Source organism: Corvus hawaiiensis, chromosome 13 (assembly GCF_020740725.1).
Source record: "Corvus hawaiiensis isolate bCorHaw1 chromosome 13, bCorHaw1.pri.cur, whole genome shotgun sequence".
In the NCBI taxonomy this organism is placed as follows: domain Eukaryota; kingdom Metazoa; phylum Chordata; class Aves; order Passeriformes; family Corvidae; genus Corvus; species Corvus hawaiiensis.
Genome location: NC_063225.1, coordinates 282,758 through 299,835, shown reverse-complemented (window position 1 = coordinate 299,835; position 17,078 = coordinate 282,758). Strand labels below are relative to the sequence as shown.

At 37.0% G+C, this 17,078-nt stretch overlaps 1 protein-coding gene and 1 long non-coding RNA gene across 8 annotated transcripts in view; one reads left to right on the top strand and one right to left on the bottom strand.

Moving 5' to 3' along the window:
- The window catches only part of UNC13C (unc-13 homolog C), a 125,166-nt gene that overhangs the window by 74,255 nt on the left and 33,833 nt on the right, over positions 1-17,078 (top strand). For all 6 annotated transcript variants that reach the window (XM_048317430.1, XM_048317432.1, XM_048317431.1 and 3 more), the window contains 3 exons: positions 3,473-3,558; positions 15,708-15,834; positions 16,772-16,868. In XM_048317430.1, the coding sequence (XP_048173387.1) occupies positions 3,473-3,558; positions 15,708-15,834; positions 16,772-16,868 (310 nt within the window). The remainder of the gene's footprint in view (positions 1-3,472; positions 3,559-15,707; positions 15,835-16,771; positions 16,869-17,078) is intronic.
- Positions 5,547-17,078, bottom strand: part of LOC125332509 — a 35,910-nt gene continuing 24,378 nt past the window's right edge. The window contains exons 4-5 of one of the 2 annotated variants that reach the window (XR_007206533.1): positions 8,843-16,844; positions 5,547-7,965 (exon numbers count right to left, since the gene is read on the bottom strand). This is a non-coding gene — a long non-coding RNA (uncharacterized LOC125332509). Of the gene's footprint in view, positions 16,845-17,078 lie in introns of both variants that reach the window. The other variant, XR_007206532.1, reaches the window with a different exon arrangement.

Below are 17,078 nucleotides of genomic sequence, written 5' to 3'. Positions count from 1 at the left end.
CAAACACATGAAATCTGCAGAAGCAGATTTCCTCACGCTTCAGGAGCTAGGATGTTTAGTGTCTCTGAGAAGTTGGGGATAGTAACTTATATTGTAGAAACAGCATAATTGTGACCTACGTATCAGTGAGTTATGAAACACAGGTCAGTGGAAAAAAAAATATGGAAGGAAGTGAAAAAATCAGAGTACACTGTATCATGGATTGGACTATGTCAGCCTAACTTTAGAATGTTTCTTTGATGATGGAAAGTGTATCTGATGTGGTTTGTGTCTTGATCCAGTGATATTCCCCATTATCAATTACGCTTTATTCTGTGGAAGCATATGAATATCATGTCTTTCATTGAAATTCTGACCATTATGTGTGTAACAAAGCTGTTCTCATTTCTTCACAATACCCACTGTCGTCTTGTCCTGTAACAATGCATCATACACTGACAGACCAGATTAGTTATATAGGCTTTATAAAGTATCTGTCTTGCCCATTATTTTTTCTTCAGGGAATGGAATGTTACTTTGAGTAAAAATAAGCTTTGGATAGATGGAGGATAGAGCACAAAATGTAAGAATAAATGAACTCTCAGCTCACAGTTTTAATAGAACACATATTTTCCAAAATCAGATAGAACTTTCATCTTAAGGGTTAGTGAATCAGTGGCCATGGGCAGTCATCCACAGATGGTGTGGTCTAAACTCTTGCTGCATGCACAGCACAAAAATGAATGTATTCTCTCCCTAGGACTGGTGCGAATTAGCACCTGGATGAGATTGAAGCAACCAAGTATGGAAAATGAGCTACTCTGAGAAAGTCCATCTGATGTTCAGAGACTTTGATATTCTCAAGGTGTAGCAGACTGGAGATTTGGCATCACAAATAAAGAAAAAGCATTTTTAATTGTCGTGATAGAATTTTCCGAGTTTTGGGTTGAGCTAAAAACACCCAGTATTGTCTAGGATAAATGCTTTGGGGGGTTATTTATGTTTTGCTTATACATTGATTCTTTTCATTTTGTTTTAAGTTGAGTTCAATTTCATTCCATTGATCTGTGGTTTTATATATAGCCCAGTGTTAGAAATAGCCAGTGAGAACTGTTTTCACTTAATTTTTGCTTAATTAAAATCAATAGAGAGAAGACATTTATAAGTGGCTGTCTTGTATATGCAATTTAGTATTTTTGGAAATACATGGATATGGTCCTGTATGGGCAACATAACTCCTCTGGATAAACTGAGATTTTATATAGTTCCAAGAACGACATAGAAATTGAGAAAATTATGGCCTATGGGGCAGAAATAACTGTAGCAAGAGCAAGCTAAATGACTAACAGTGCTCTCCTGGTTGTCCTTTTGCTTCACTGAGAAATGTGAAAATACATGGCTTTTACAAAGATTAGAAAATGTGATGTGTAGAGATTTGCATGGGAAATTTCTCTGGTATTTTGCTGCTTAGGGATCAAATTCTGAAGTAGTTTGAAAAGGTCTTTTTACCTAAAAATAAGGTGATAAAGTACAAATAATAAAAAATACCATACTTATATAGATGCTTTAGTATTTGACCTTTGATTATCTCTTCCCTTTAAAAAGACAGCTGCTTCTGTTACCATTTATCTTTAGCAGGTGGAATGTGCTGTGGGCTTCTGTTGTGCATTAGCTATGTCAGCTTCTCACATATAGTAAACTGCAAGGATACCTCTGGTAGTTACATGAGGCCCATGACTGACAGCTGTGCATTGCCCACCAATCTGTTAGAAGTATAAAAACTACCATCAATTTTAGATTTCACCTAAGTGACGCCAGGTGGGATATGTTGAACTACAGTAATTTAAACAACATTGAAAATGGCAGTTTGTGTGTGCATATGCTTTCCCAATTTTAAAATGCACCGACATATATATTAATCACTAATCAAGCAAGTGTGTTTTTATCAGATCCAGCCTTGCCTTATGGCCAGCTTTGCAATATGGTCAAAAGAAAGTGTCAATATTAAATTAGCTGTTAAATACTTCCTCAGAGCAACACTGTCAAAGTTCGAGTCTGGTGCTAAGGGAGAGCTCAGGGTGGACTGGAAGTAAAGAAATTAAGACAGCTGAAATACATTTCAGCTTTTGAACAGAAATTAATTTTGTCGGGTTTGGTATTATTTAAATTAATACCAAGTTCTTTAATTGAGAAGCCATTAGCATAAAGAAGGCTCAGTGAAATGAGCTAGCAACTGCTCCCTATTAAAGTGGCAGAGCTAATGAGCTGTTTAAGTACTTCTTCTTTGCAGATATGATCAGGGTCAAATAGGTCTCTAAAAGGAATACATTACTTAGATCATACTGCTACCACTTTTAATTCCCATTCTTTCTATGTCAACAAGACCTTTAAAAATTCTTACATTTTTACAAAAATTATTAGAGAATATTTTTTGAGTTTTATTAGTGCTTTAATAAAAGGTCAAAACACTTTGGATCAAATTCTCTGCTCGTAGAAAGTGTAATAAACTCAACACAAAAGCCACACAGCTCTGTGTATTTCCTCATGAATATATTCCCTTCTTTTTTGTATTCCTTGTGAACTGTGGGTGTATTTCTGTGGCTCTCACTGCACCCTGTGCTATAAACAACTGCTTTACCCCACTGGGAGGTTCTGTGCTCTACTTTCTGCTCTTCAGCTGCCTGACCTGCCTGGCTCTGCTTCTGTGCCCTGAGAATGGCTCATATTAATGTCAGTCCCACATCTGCACTAAAGACAGCCCTTTTTTTAAGACAAAAAATGTGATGTAAAACACAGTGTTGATCACTAAAATGCCAGCTTTTGCTAGTTGATAACAGCGAAAATAGTAACTCAAAGATTAAAGCCTTTCTTTTACTTAGAATGAGAAGCAGCTGGGATCTGTGAAAAAGTTGTGTAAAAGTACTTAATTGATAACAGCAGAAAGTATCTAAAAAGGACTGTTTTTCAAAGATGACATGAAGCATAAGACCAAAACTAAGATTTTGAATCAAAATCTGCATTTCACTACTTGTTACATTCTTTAATGTTTTATCTATATGTCAAGGTGGAAGTCTTCAGTGAATTGGATTCTATGAGTATATAAACCAGTATAGCTTCACAGACAGCAGTGTCACAAGGGAATTAAGGAAAACCTGTAGCTGCTAAACATCTGAGCCAACTGTTTCATATTCTTCATAAGCCATCTGATTTATCTCAAGTTGCAGAATCATCTGCAAGATAGATTAATATCTCTTGATTTAAAATGTCATATGAGGGGAATTTGTGCAACATTTAACTAATTATTTACCCAGGCCCCTCACATTGGGGATGTTTTTATTTAAAGCTTGGATGGGTTATATAATTGTTGCAAAACATAAAATACAGTAATTGCATACTAGGGGAATTATGTTGTGGAATTATTTGCCTTTTTGCTGTGCAGCTGTAAGCGTAGTTCCTAGCAGCAGGTGAACTGTTGTAATGTGATTGATTGCAGGTTCCCTCAAGAGCTGAACATGGGAAAAATCAGTGCTGAAATCATGTGGACTCTGTTTGCCCAAGACATGAAATATGCTCTGGAAGGTAATTAGAACAAACTATTAATTACACTAGTGAGTTCACCAAGACTGATTTTCACTGTAAGTGATACCTGGCACCAGATTTCTGTGTGTGGTTAGAGCTTTCTGGTGTACTTGTTTAAGATGCTTCATAAGTTAGTGAAAAAGAAGGGTTATAAGGAACTAAATCATTGTTCTGTGAATATATGAAGTTATCTGTGGAAGAAAGAACTGTGATTTGAAATGCTGCTTCTTAGACCTGATAAAAATCTTCACTGTCCAAAGAGGCACGCATGTGCTTGCTAGAGAGCATTGTAGACACTCCAATTTTTCTCAATAGCTGAAAATTGCTAACTTGCCCATAAGGAACATTTGCAGAATGAAATTATGGAGAAAGCACACACTTTTAATTAAATCTTTTTGTGTTCAAAAGGCAGGGTGTATTCACTTCAGTTCCCGCAGAATCAAATGCAGTTTCATTTTATCTCTTTAAGATATTGCTGTGGTTAACCATTGTTAAAATACACAGGGTTTTGCTGTATAGCAGACTGTTTCCAACTAATGGCTTCAAACACACAATAAAATATGGTTATTGCAGCAAACCAAGTGAAAATACCTGCATGAAACTGGCATTGTCTTTAGTCAAGTCTGCTACTAACTACAGAGCAAGTCTGAAAGGGGTGAGAAAAAACGTATGAGGTTGGATTTAAATAACAATGCAATTCAGCAGGCATAAAGGATTAAAAAACCCAAATATTTGAAGATTCACTTCTGTATTATTCTCTCCAGAATGTCTAATGCGATAATATCAGTGTGGTGGTGCTTTGATGACATTGTGGATTTTTATGATGATAAAGAAAGAGAAAAGATGAGTGGCTAGAACGGCTATTGATGGAAAACCTGTTTTGTTCATCTGCTGTTGTGTTACTTTATTTTCTTAATTGTGTTATTTGAATGTGGAACTTCCATACTAAGAACAGCAGAGGAAAAAGAGGAGAAAGGAAGGAAGGTAATTAAAATATGTACAACAACAACAGAAGACATGAGACATCTTAGATGTGGGTAGGAGAAGATTTATTGCAACTGTTGTTTCAAAGTGATGTTCTGTAGTCATGTCAGAGTGAATCAGAAGTACAAGTTTGAGGAGGGGTGTCAGGCAGGACATCATCCTTTAGGAGTGATCAGTGAAGGCAAAAGCTTCCAAGAGCTGAGAAACATGAAGACTAAGTGAAAGCCACTGTTTTGGATTAAAGCATATTCCCAGTTCCATCAGTGAAATAACCTTCTATCTGGAGAGGCTGTGAGTCAGGAACAGCTACCAGAAAATTGCTCTTCAGTAACTCAGTGTTGTGATTCCCTTACAGATAGTTAGCACAGATTACTAAGGTTTTCTAATAGCCACCAACTGCCATGACTTCATAACCTTGAGTGTGTAGTTACGCTCTGCACACAGACATCCCTGAGCACACAGAGCTTGTAGTGCTTTAGCCACTGAACTGTAAACGTTCTGTACTGCAACAAGATCATTCACAAAACATCACTCAATTATGAGTGTTAAGTAGAGCACACTGATCACTCAAAAGGCAGCTTCAGATCAAGCCATGGTTTGTGTCTTAGCTGTAAAAAGTAGAACAAGAAGCTCTTAAGAAAGAGTTAATTATACAATATATTGATGTGTGGATGGTTGGGTTGAATCAGGACTTTAAAATAAATATTAATGTTAATATTAATTCTTATTCTGCAGAGAGAGATATAGAAGGCATTTAACTTTTTATGTTTCAGACCAGTCCCTGAATGTGGTCTCATTTCTGTGTTGCTGAGGATACTGACCTTCTGAGGAGAGGAAATGCCATTGTTGGCATTAGGAATTCTAAGCTGCTCCCAGAATCATTAGTGAAACCATTCCTGCATATAAATAATAATTAAGGGAATTTGAAATTAGTATAAATTATTATAAATATACACAATTTCACCTTCTATTATTTCATTGCTAAACAGGAACCTCAATAAATCTAGTCACAAAATATAGATCAGTGTGCTGATCCTCTACCCAGCTTTGCTGGGATTTGAATTATTAATTATTTCCATAGATATTCTACAAACTGGGTTTAACTCAGTTTTTGATGGAAATAAGTTTTTTTTCTTTAAATTCTGTAAGATTAAAAGCAAGCCCTTAAATATGTTCGCAGTTGGTCCTCATGGTTTTAATGGAGTTCATTAAAATGCATTGCATTCTGCTATGCTACTCTTGCCTTCCAAGTTATTAACGTAGGCTACCATCTGTTCATACCTAGTGTCCAGGGCTGTGATTGCAATCTTTCCCTACTCCAATTTAGTATTAATCTCCTGAAACAGAATCTTTTGTGTTACAAAGTTGATTCCTTTCTGCATCCAATCAAGAAGCAATGAACTGGTCCAGAATTGTTTGCAAAAGGATTGCTCATGTGATAAAAAAGATTAGATTAGCTCATCCGAGGCCCTCTTTCTGGTTTTACCCACTTTATGTATTCACAAATATATCCAGCCAGACCCATCAGTTTAAATTCAGGAAATAGGAAGACAGCAAATACGGGAGCATCCAACTTTCCATTCCTTTTCCCTTTTTCCTGAGCGCAGTTCAGAATGGCTGCTCAGGCTTTCTCCTCTCCCTGTACAGCTGAATTCCTCCTGGATCTGCTCGGGGCATGTGTGCACTGCAGAACTGCTGCTCAAACAGTGTCCTCTGCCCACCTCCTCTTGCAGAACAACCCAGCAGCCCTGTGAGGGGCACCAGCAGGCACCACACGCCCTCTGCCTTCTCTTCTCCTTTGGTCCTTGCCAACCAGGAGGCTGCTGCTGTGACATGGAGAAGTCAGAGACAACAGCAGCTGCCATGGCAGTGGCCTTTGGCTAGAGAAGAGCAAATCCAGGTCTCTGTGAGTACCAAGGCAGCAAATTGGCATTGGGGATCGGCTCGGATTTTTGATGAGGGAGGAAAGGACATCGCAAAGCACAGTTCAGGTCTCCACAGCTGCCAAGATCAGGGCTACACTGTGCCAAGCTGACATGCCTTGGAAACAAAATTGTACTAAAATCTGGTATTGAGTTCATAATTTCATTCTAGATTTTCTTCCAATCTAAGTTAATTGAAATATTTAGTCTTTGCATAGTGTTAAAAGTTTTAGGCAAACTTTAACAAATTGAGTTCACACCAGTTATATTTTTTTTTCTGACTTAATGGATTATTTTAATGTATAGATTTTGCGTGAAGAAGGTATCACATGTTTCTCTTTGAGAATTGTCTTCATTAGATTTGGTCTCTTTGGGTTTTTTTTCTTCTTTGCAGGCTATTCATGAAGCATCAGTGTTTTGCTTGATACATTATAGATTGTTGTTTGGCATTTGGTTTACACAATCATCTGATCTTACAGGATGGTAGTATTTTTGTACTGTCTGTTCTCCCGATTTTTCCATATTTATCCCACAAATGAATGAAGACAGAGAGAAAATTTCACCAGCAGCGCTTAAGATTTATTACTGACTTCATATGGTAGGAAGTCTTTTCCTTTACAAGTATGAAGATGCATAAGTTAAAAGATTGAGAGAGTAATAAGCTGAAATTAGACATGCAAAGTATCTTTTTTTAGTCTTTGTCCTCAGAAATGTCTTTTTTCATATCTTTCATATCTCCAACTTTCAAATAGGTCAGATCAAATGTCTGAAGCTGTCCAGTCTGTTAGAAAGAGAACATCCTAATTGCTGTTATTATGATAATCTAATTCTGGTAGTGGCCAGAAGTCAAGACCAGAATCAGGCCATAAATTAGTTTGCTGCTGTGTAAATACAGCAATAGACAGTCTCCATGCTGCCAAGCTAAGATTCTGAAAGCCTTACCAAAATAGGAAAAGGAGAGAGTCATTCCACCATTTTATGCATTTAGTGTAGGCTTGCTTTCCAAGTTTGCTGTTGTCTTCCGTGCTTAAGCAGATAGTATTTTCCTGTTTCTCTGACAGATAGTTCTTCCATGACGGAAACCAATAAAGGGATTTGAAAGAGAAGAGGCAGGTCCATGAGTAGATGCTAAGCACAGAGACAGCATAGAAAAAGAACCAAAAAGGCTTATGCTGCCCAGAGAAAGGTCATGCCATTTGGTGGCAGATTTCAAGTCTATTTTCACTCCAAATTTACAATTTACAAAGTTCCCCTTAAGATATAGTCTTGGCTTAGAGGGAGGCTGCAGAGGTGAAGGAAGGTGAGACTGAGGTTTTGGAAAGGACAAGAAGGCAGCATCCACAAGAATGCAAGGTTTCATCACTATCAAAGTATGAATCCTTTTTATTTTAGTCGGTTGTATTTCTGCATTGGCACTTTTCAACAAATGTATTCCATGCTTATCTTTTCAGACACCTGAGGAATTAAGAGTCCTCTGTGGTCTCATGGCAATTCAGAGAGTCTGTAGAGGCAAAGACAAGGAGATTACAGTTGGAGTTAAACCTTCCTTTGGCAGATAAGACAGAATGCTGACATGATTGCAGGAGGAGGGGAGTTAGAACTGTTCTTTGGTCACCATAACAGACAGGGATGTTAATAACAGTAGCTACATGCTCTACGTCTTGAGGGGCTGAGCTTTGCAAGTGTGAGAATCCATCTATCGAGGGCAAAGCAGAGATCTCCAGGCTTGCCTAAAAAGCACCATAGCCATGCCAAAAGGCACTATTTTTTTGGAGTTAATTAGACCCAGTAATTAAGACAGATGAAGTGGGCAAAACTGCTCCCAGGGGCTGAGTTAATACTTCATGGGTTTGGATTGCACTGTAGCAATGTGTCTTCTTACTTGGAACTACCTCAGAGATCTCTGGTATGGCACAACCTTGCACTTGGGACAGTTATATCTAGAATTTCCTTGTTCTCTAACCCGGTTTCTTGGATTTTACACATTAAACCATCATCAGAACAATGAGTAGTACCACAGTACAAATCTACAGTGACCTTAGTAAGTTAAGCTTCTCTATATGTAGTGCATCAGTGAATGTCTGACTTCATTGCTCAGTCTTAAACTTTTCACTCAATACTAGCAGTGTATATTGTCCCATATATTTAATAATGATAGCTCTGTCCTTACTTTTTTTTTTAACCAATGAATAATACTCTTGTTCTTAAACACTATTGTTAGGTCCTACTCAGGCAATCACTTATTGTAAAAAACATGTGCATAAACTTTTCCTGAACATTACGTAGTTGTGGCAAAGGCAGTTTTTTGTTAGTCAACCTATACTTGTACCGCCATGCTGGATAGAGTATGAGCATAAATGGTTTTAAATGAAACTTACATTGATTAATAATTATGGGTTATTTACAGCTCACATGACCCTGTCCTTTCCACACACCAGTGAGGTGAAGGGGGAAGTGTTCTGTTCAGCTGGATGGGCTGTATATCACCTGTAGCAGCAGGGGCAGGCAAGACTTCCTTCAGAGTTTATAGGTATCTCAACCCAGAAGAATATTTTGCTGCTTCTTTCTTCTTGTCCTTGATTACGGTTCTTTACCAGTAAGATGATACCACTTTATTTCATTCCACATTTTTACAAAAGCTGGAGTTATATCTTTTGTCTGATCTAATTTTATGGCTGGGGAAGAAAAACAAATAAAAACGCAAACAAATAAAACCTCTGAGCAAAAATGTGACTTTTTCCTCTCAAGACAGTCCCTTGAAGGACCTGCATTGTTTAGTGCAGTTCTGCATCTGCTGGTTGGGGAAAACTTTCATCCTTTTGTTTGCTTGAGGAGTTTCTTCCCCCTATCTCTGTCAGAGTGGAGCTGCATAATTCTCACACAGGAGCAGTGGAATGTAGGTGCTGCACCTCTTCCTGCGTTCTGTGAGCTAATCACACAATGAATCCAGTTACATTTTGGACTTCTTTCATTGAGAAACAGTAACTAATAACAGCTTTCTTGAAATGAAATATATTTCTTTATCAACTTGAATAAAATATTTGAGTTAAAGAAAATTAAAAATTACAAGCAACCTGTATGCTATTTTTAATCTTGCCCATAAAGACACTCCTTTAAAGCTTTCCTCACACAGTAGCTGTTCTTCTCCTAATCTCTGTTTTCTTAGGTTTAAGACTCAGTCTTTTACTTTCAGGACTGTTCCACTAATGGAGATTCACTTGTGTCTTTTTCTCCTATAGATGCTGAGGTAAATTTCCTCTTACGGTCAAGTGCATTTGTTCTAAACTAAATATTTGATACTGCTTCGCCTCCAGGAGAATAGGATGAATCCATTAAAACTGCTTGTTTCCACATTATCTTTTAATAAGCTTAAGTGCAATTTGCTGGGTAAGAATTAGAGAACACCTCCGTGGTTTTGCTTTTGCAGGCAGAGCCAGGTACAAAACAGGTAATTATTTAAGTGCAGCTTCGTATTTATCTTCCTGCTGGATTCTTCCTGCTTTGTACTTTATTCTGCTAATTGCTTATAAAATGCAAAGATGCCTGTTTGATAAGGTTTTATGCTCACTGTGCACACTTGTGACGAGGTAAAGAGCAGAGCATCAGGTTCATGGAAAGGCACTTTTTTTAAAAAAATTAAGCAATAAGTAAATGGAAGAAATCTGTCACAAAGATTACATTGAAGATGCAAAGCTGAGTATTCATTAGTTAAGTTCCAATGCTATCAAAGTGCTCTTTGTTACCTTTATTCTGTTTTCCATGTCAGATTCAAGAATTATACTATCAAATCATAAAATCGTGGAATGGTTTGAGTTGGAAGGGAACTTAGGCCATCTAGTTCCAAGCCCCAAGCTGTGGACAGGGATGCCACCCACTAGACCAGATTGCTCAGGGCCCAATCCAGCCTGACTCGAGGACTTCCAAGGATGGGGGGCATATAGGCTCTCTTTATTTTGTAATTTTTATACATATTAGAGGTTTATGAAAGCCTAATCAATATAAATTAGATTCCTATATTAGCATTACCTTTCTTCTTTTATTACTTTTATTACTTTTTTTTTTTATTAATTTGAATAGATGTTGAAACATCAGTATGAAGTATTTGAAATTTCAATCATATTCTTCAGAACCAGGGTCTGTTGTGAAAGATACAACATATTTTTTAAAGGAGGATTGGAAGGGGGGTTAGATGTGATTTAGAGATAAGTGTAATCCAAAAATGAGGTAGTGACAGAAGTTTTTCAGGTTTTGGTTTATTATATTTATCTTGACACAAAGAGCCCTCTCAGAAAAGTCAGTAGTATTTCACATTATAAAAATCAATGTAAATTATATATAATTATCAATTAGTTCTGTTCTACTCTCTATTTCAGTTAATAACTTCATTGTCAGTGACTTCATTGCCTTTAGCAGAGTACAAGAATCCTGGGATGAGATTCTAGTAGAATGGAATGTTTTCTTCTAAATCAGTTTTGAACTTTGAGTCAAATTTTTTCTTCATTTGTGGCCTGTACGCTATGTTACATTCATACAATCAGAGGCTTCACGTTTCTTTCAGCACTACAGGGATCCAGAGCACTACAAGCATAGTACCCACATTAAAAGAGGCAGTGGCATAGCAACCACTCCTGTATTGTGGGGAAATTCCACTGGGATCAGGCACATAAACTTCTACTTTTATCCAAAACACTGGCGCATCTATGCAGTGTAATGTTTCCACAGATTCAGAGGGAGGAATACCAATTCATGCCCCATCCATACCATTCCTTACAGGAGCTTTTCTTCCACTAGCTGTATTCAGTTTGTGTTCCCAATTACCCTTCCCAGTTATATGACTGCAAGTTTGGAAATAGCAGGTTTTCTGAAACAGCAGTTCTGAAGGAAATAGATTGCAGCTGGTAGTCTCTAGAAAGATTGGTAAGTAATTATTGCAAATAATATGGAATTATGTCACAATGGTTGAAAATAACAGCTGAGTTTTGATGGGAAAATTTGCAGTTAATCCAAACACAAATCCCATATGCTTAGTCTCAATCATTTCTGTTTAAAAATCTGTAGGGCAATAGTTTCTATGTCAGTCAAACCAGCTGGTTGTGATGTAATTAATTTGCTTCACATAAATATTCTTTTTAGTAGTTATTATTCCCTGAAAAATTATGTATAAAGTCTGAAAACTAGACAAGTCTTTTTTAGGTAAATATATTTATGTGTATCTAGTCAATTTGTTCATTTTTTACAGACTAATTTCCTTGAAGTTCTTGTTCATAAAGATTCAAAATATACTTTAAAACCATCTTATTAGAATACTTCAAGCAGCTTAACTATATGTTTTTACAAAAAAATACTGGAAACTGCTGTTGAAAAAAAAATTGCTCTGAGATTTTGTACCTAAATCAGGAAAATCAGAGTTGAACAAAATATCAATTTGATTATCTGAATATTTATCCTTTTTTAGCAACTAATTTATATCAAAAATTACATGGAAACTCAGAGTGATGTTATTACCTCATAGGTTAAAAAGAAAAAAGGATTCTATAGTGAACAAGATTCTGTTCCAGTTTGTTAAATGACATTCTGTCTTTAGTGTCATGTAGATATTTCTGCTTAGTAAATCATCATTATGAGTTTTATTTGTTACTTGAAGAAAATCTTCTCAGCTTTCTCTAGAAATTGCTGGAAAAATGAGCAGGAAATCAAACATGATTCCAAATCAAACATGATTGGTTTTGTCAAGGCCTGGGAGGAAAGTACCTTGGATTATAGTCCTTCCTATTATGTTTCTTTATACATTTTTCTCTAAAAGAACTGCTGCCTGCAATTAGGTTATGTGCCAGATACAGTGTCACCAGGTCTGTGGCTGGTTTCATCACACAACAAGTTCTTTTGCCTGTATTTATGCATTCCATGTAATAGCTTTTAAAACTATCTCTCTCTTTTCTTGGTTATACAAATAACATCTGGGCAGATTTTATTTTTCATTCCTCAGTGCTGTTGCTTACGGATGTTCTTCTTAAGGGGGTCCCCATCTCGTGATTTGTACCGTTGAGATGGAACAGCTCCATACAGTTTGCATTGTGGTTGCAGTTAACAATGTCTGTTGCTGCAGGCCTGTGGAAGTGCATTCATTACAGCATCACCCCTAAGGAGATACTCCCTCCCACCCCAAGTGTCATCAACGATGGAAAAAATTACACTTACTGGAACTGCAATTCCTAAAAGCAGCTGAAGTGCCCCATACACACAACTAAAGTTTACAGATGTTCCAGTTTACAAGAATCTTATCAGTATTTTTTTCATTGATGCATGACACAGTGATATGCCAGCATGAGAACTGAACACGACCTCTTTATGGAACTTATTAGATGAGTAGGTGCTTATTAAAATACGCTGCACTACAAGGAATGTGTCAGGAAAAGAGCAGCACAAAATAAAAAAACATTACCAGCATTAGGTTTGCTATACTGGAGATTTCCTTACCTAGAATCAGTTATGAGAATGTTCAGGTATTTCTGTCATCATCTCTCCTGAGAGCACACTTGCACACAGTTGACAGGTTTAGTTCCAGACTGACTCAGTAGTATAGTAATTTTGCAAAGCAAGAGTGGACTTTTTAAAAAAAGAGTTGTATTGTGCAGCTACTACATCTGTCTTCCAGAAAGCCCAAAATGGATATGTCTGTACAGGGAAACATGGCACTAGCTTTTCCTCCAGGGAAATAGACACAGATCTCCAAAATGCATCCATGGATCCTGTGCTGGCTCACATGTACATTAGCTTGTGCAAGTTTTTCAGAAACTAAGGAAGCGAACTATTGGTCCTAATATAAATTCAGAACACCTACAGTGATGTTGGTCCACTTTGTAACCAAATCTGTGGTTACCATGGATAAACCCATCTATTATCCAGTTAAAATTGTCATGGGCTGACTCATATGGGCACCTGTTTGCTCTGTTCTTTGGTTTATATGAACTGAAGAGGTAAAATGCATGGATACTAAATTATTTTGTAGGTCATCTGAAGTGTTTGCTGATGTTCTCATACATTAATATCAGGACTTGTGGATGTATTTTTCACTTATATGTAACTAGAAATAATATCCTGGGAGACTCCTTAAATATTCTCTACAAGGCATAACAGCCTGGAGAAAAAAGTTCAATTATTCATGAATTACTTTTGTGCTCATTTTTAATGTGTTATAAATCTTAACTTCCAGAAGAAAATACCAGTGAATGGTATGTGTAAGTTGTACCCTCCTGGACAAGTTTGCCAATTAGTGTCAGTAGCTCATTTCTAAAATTGAAATAAGCATTTCCTTGGTTTGTCATACTATAGCAAACATTCTCAAGTTACATTTTGTAATCTAATAACCCGTTTATGCAATGCTTGAATGAAAAAATGTGCATTCATTTCAGAAATTCCACTCTTTTGGGATGCAATATAAGACAGATTTTTAACAAAGACTTAAGCAGCAGATGTGCAGTGAATTTGATAGCAATAACATAATTGTTCTCAGTGAAAGACTGGTCTACCTTGTAAGAATACCTTTTTTAGAGCAAATTTTTTGTCATTTAGCTTTCTATAATAGTTTGTGAAAAAACTGCTGCCTAAAAAAAGAGATTCCTCAGAACTGTGAGAGAAGGCAACATCTTTCTCTCTCTGGTTCTGTTTAATGCTAGTAACAATGATACGTTGCTGGGGAGAATTTGTAGTACTTTCAAGTAGCATGAAGAATGAATAAATGCACTATTTAGACAGAAACTTATTTAGTGATTTTTTTCTTGAGTGTGATGGAAAGGCAGTGAAGGTGAAAATGCTACTACAATGCTAAAAAGGCAATAAAAGCCCACAGGGGCTCTTCATAAGCTGATTTGCACAAAACCTAGTAACTCACTGCATAATAGCACGCTTCTGAAACACTTGTTGGATAGCGTGGTGTACTACTGGAGTGCTGATTTGGCATAATAATAAAACTAAACATTTCCTTCTGATGTACCTGGCTAGATCTGAAAAACACAGGATGTGTAGTTCATAGTGCATTTTCACTGACAGAGAATCCAGTGGTACATTCAAGTGTATGACAGAGGATGGGATGCTCCTACTGTTAAAGAAAATTAGGTTCACATCCAAATGCAGGAGATTTGTGTAATGCTGTGTTGCAGAGCAACCAGAAGTAAGAAGCAAAAAGGAGGTTTGAAAGTGGTAAGTTCTTAATACATGCTATTTACACAAGAACATCATTCAGGCTGAGCACCTGTATTAGGTCATTTTTTAAGGGAGCTGGGAAAAGAAATTACCCTTTCACATAGGGAAGAATGTGCGAGTGACGTGACACCTCAAACAGATGACATCTGTGGAGATTTTAGGAAGCTGTGAGCAGTAAGCAAAGGTATGATTATTCTGCCCAAAACTTGTGGATCCCTGGTTTCATGCTGTGTGAGAAGGAAATGAAAGATTTGAGCAAGGATAAAGTGCCTGTTAGCTAATGGAGAGAAGGAATGGAGCCTGTCCAGGCCTGCAGTGGCTGAGTGAACAATGCAGAGCCTAGTGTAAAAGCTAAAACAAGGATTGAAATCCTGGAAGAAAGATGGACATTTGCTCCAAACAAATGAAATCAGACTTTAAAAATGCAGACAGTGATTACAGGTGGCTCTATGACTCCTGCCACCCACCGCCATCTGCATATTCAGTATGTGGCAAACAGGAGGACACTGAGAAGGTGAAGTCCATTTGAAAAATTTCAAAAACACTTTATTTAACCATCTTTCCTAAGTCAGAGGACTGTAGAGCTGTGGAGTTGGCTCGTCTTTCTTTTTCTTAGCTCTCATGAATGTAGGTTTCACAGATTCATGTGGGACTGGCATTTATAGCTGTTACTTCCTCTGGCTACTACACAACTATGGTTGTCTTCTCTAGCTTGACACTCCAAAGCTTCTTAATCATTTTCTAACAGCCAAAGAAGAATCTAAAGAATGGGAAGTCAGCAAATTTGTGTTTTTTTCTCACTGCAGTGAAGAGACATGAGAAGCCTAATTTGTGGTTTGGTCTTTGGTTTTTGTTTTTCCTAAGGGTACTCAGATCCTGAAAATTGAAACTGTGGGTACTACTACCTCTAGAAAAATCAAACCAATTATGCTTTAAAATGCAAGTCCTGTATTATTGTGTCACCAGTGCACTGAGGCACAAGAAAGTTATTTACTGTTAGAACACTATTAAGTGCTTTTATTTCCACTCCTTCTATTACAGAACATGAAAAGCAGCGATTATGCAAAAGCACAGATTATATGAATTTGCACTTCAAAGTGAAATGGTTTTATAATGAATATGTGCGAGAACTCTCTGCTTTCAAGGATGCAGTGCCTGAATACTCTCTGTAAGTGGTGTTTCGGGAAGGCTTCCATGAGTCTGGGCTTCGTGCAAGGTTTATTTTGGTCAAATATTTGTGCTTGGGTTTGTGCAAGATCTCAAGGTGTGTAGCACTGGCAACTACTTTTTATGCTTCCTTCTCTTTAATTCTTCATTCAATCAAGTGAAATAGTCCAGGTGTTAAATGTGCAATTAGCTATTTCATGGATTTCTACAGTTGTTGTAACTGCACATCTTCAGAGAGGACAAAATGCTTTGGTCAGGAAATGTCTGAGGAAGGTATGAGATGTGGGAACAGCAGAACTATTAGTTACAGGTCCCTGCATTTGTTTTACAGTCAAATTTGGATAAAGATACAATGCTAATGGGATATACTACTGAAGTAATTCTTACTGGATCAGGTTTATACTCAGCTGCTGGTTTTCTTTTCACCTGTCTCCCTGCAATAAATATATTCAGTCCTGTCCTTTTATATGAGCTATCCTTAATCTTCTGCCAGTCTGCTGGTTTGCTGAGATGGTTTGAGGCCTGTTATTACTTTAAATTTTTCTAACATAAACTAAAGAAAAATAAAACACAGATGATTTTTACTAAAACAAAGTTATATACAAGTTATTTCATATTCAAATAAAAAATAAATGTTACCAAAGAGCCAGTATTGATAGAAGATACATACCTGCCATGCTTCACTGGTAGAGAATTGGCTACTGCTAATTTACATCACCAGGGTATACCAGGAAGAGTATTGTGAAGCTGTAGCCTGAAAAGCCTTTTGGTACCTACAGAATTTTGGTGACAAAAATTGTCCCAGGGTTATTAGAATTTTTTAGCAATAAGAATAGACATGAAAACACGAGGTTCCAAACTGCTGGGTAGTATGTCGTCTCTCCTCTTGGGATCTTTATGAAATCTATCTACTTTACAAAATTGCTTTTAATTTTCAGGTGGTTTGAACCATTTGTCATTCAGTGGCTGGATGAAAATGAGGATGTCTCAATGGAATTTCTTCATGGAGCACTAGAAAGAGACAAAAAAGATGGGGTGAGCCTTTACTTTCTAAAGAAGAAAATAAATAAAGTATTAAGACAGTTTTGTATTGTTACAAAACCAGAAGTACATTTGGTCCCGCAATATCCTTCTCAGACTTTAGGAGATAACAGCTTTTGGAGAACCTTATAGAGAAATTCCTGCTCTAATTCCCTCTGCCTAAATCCCCACAGAATTTATTCTGTGGTGTCGTTTCATTACCCT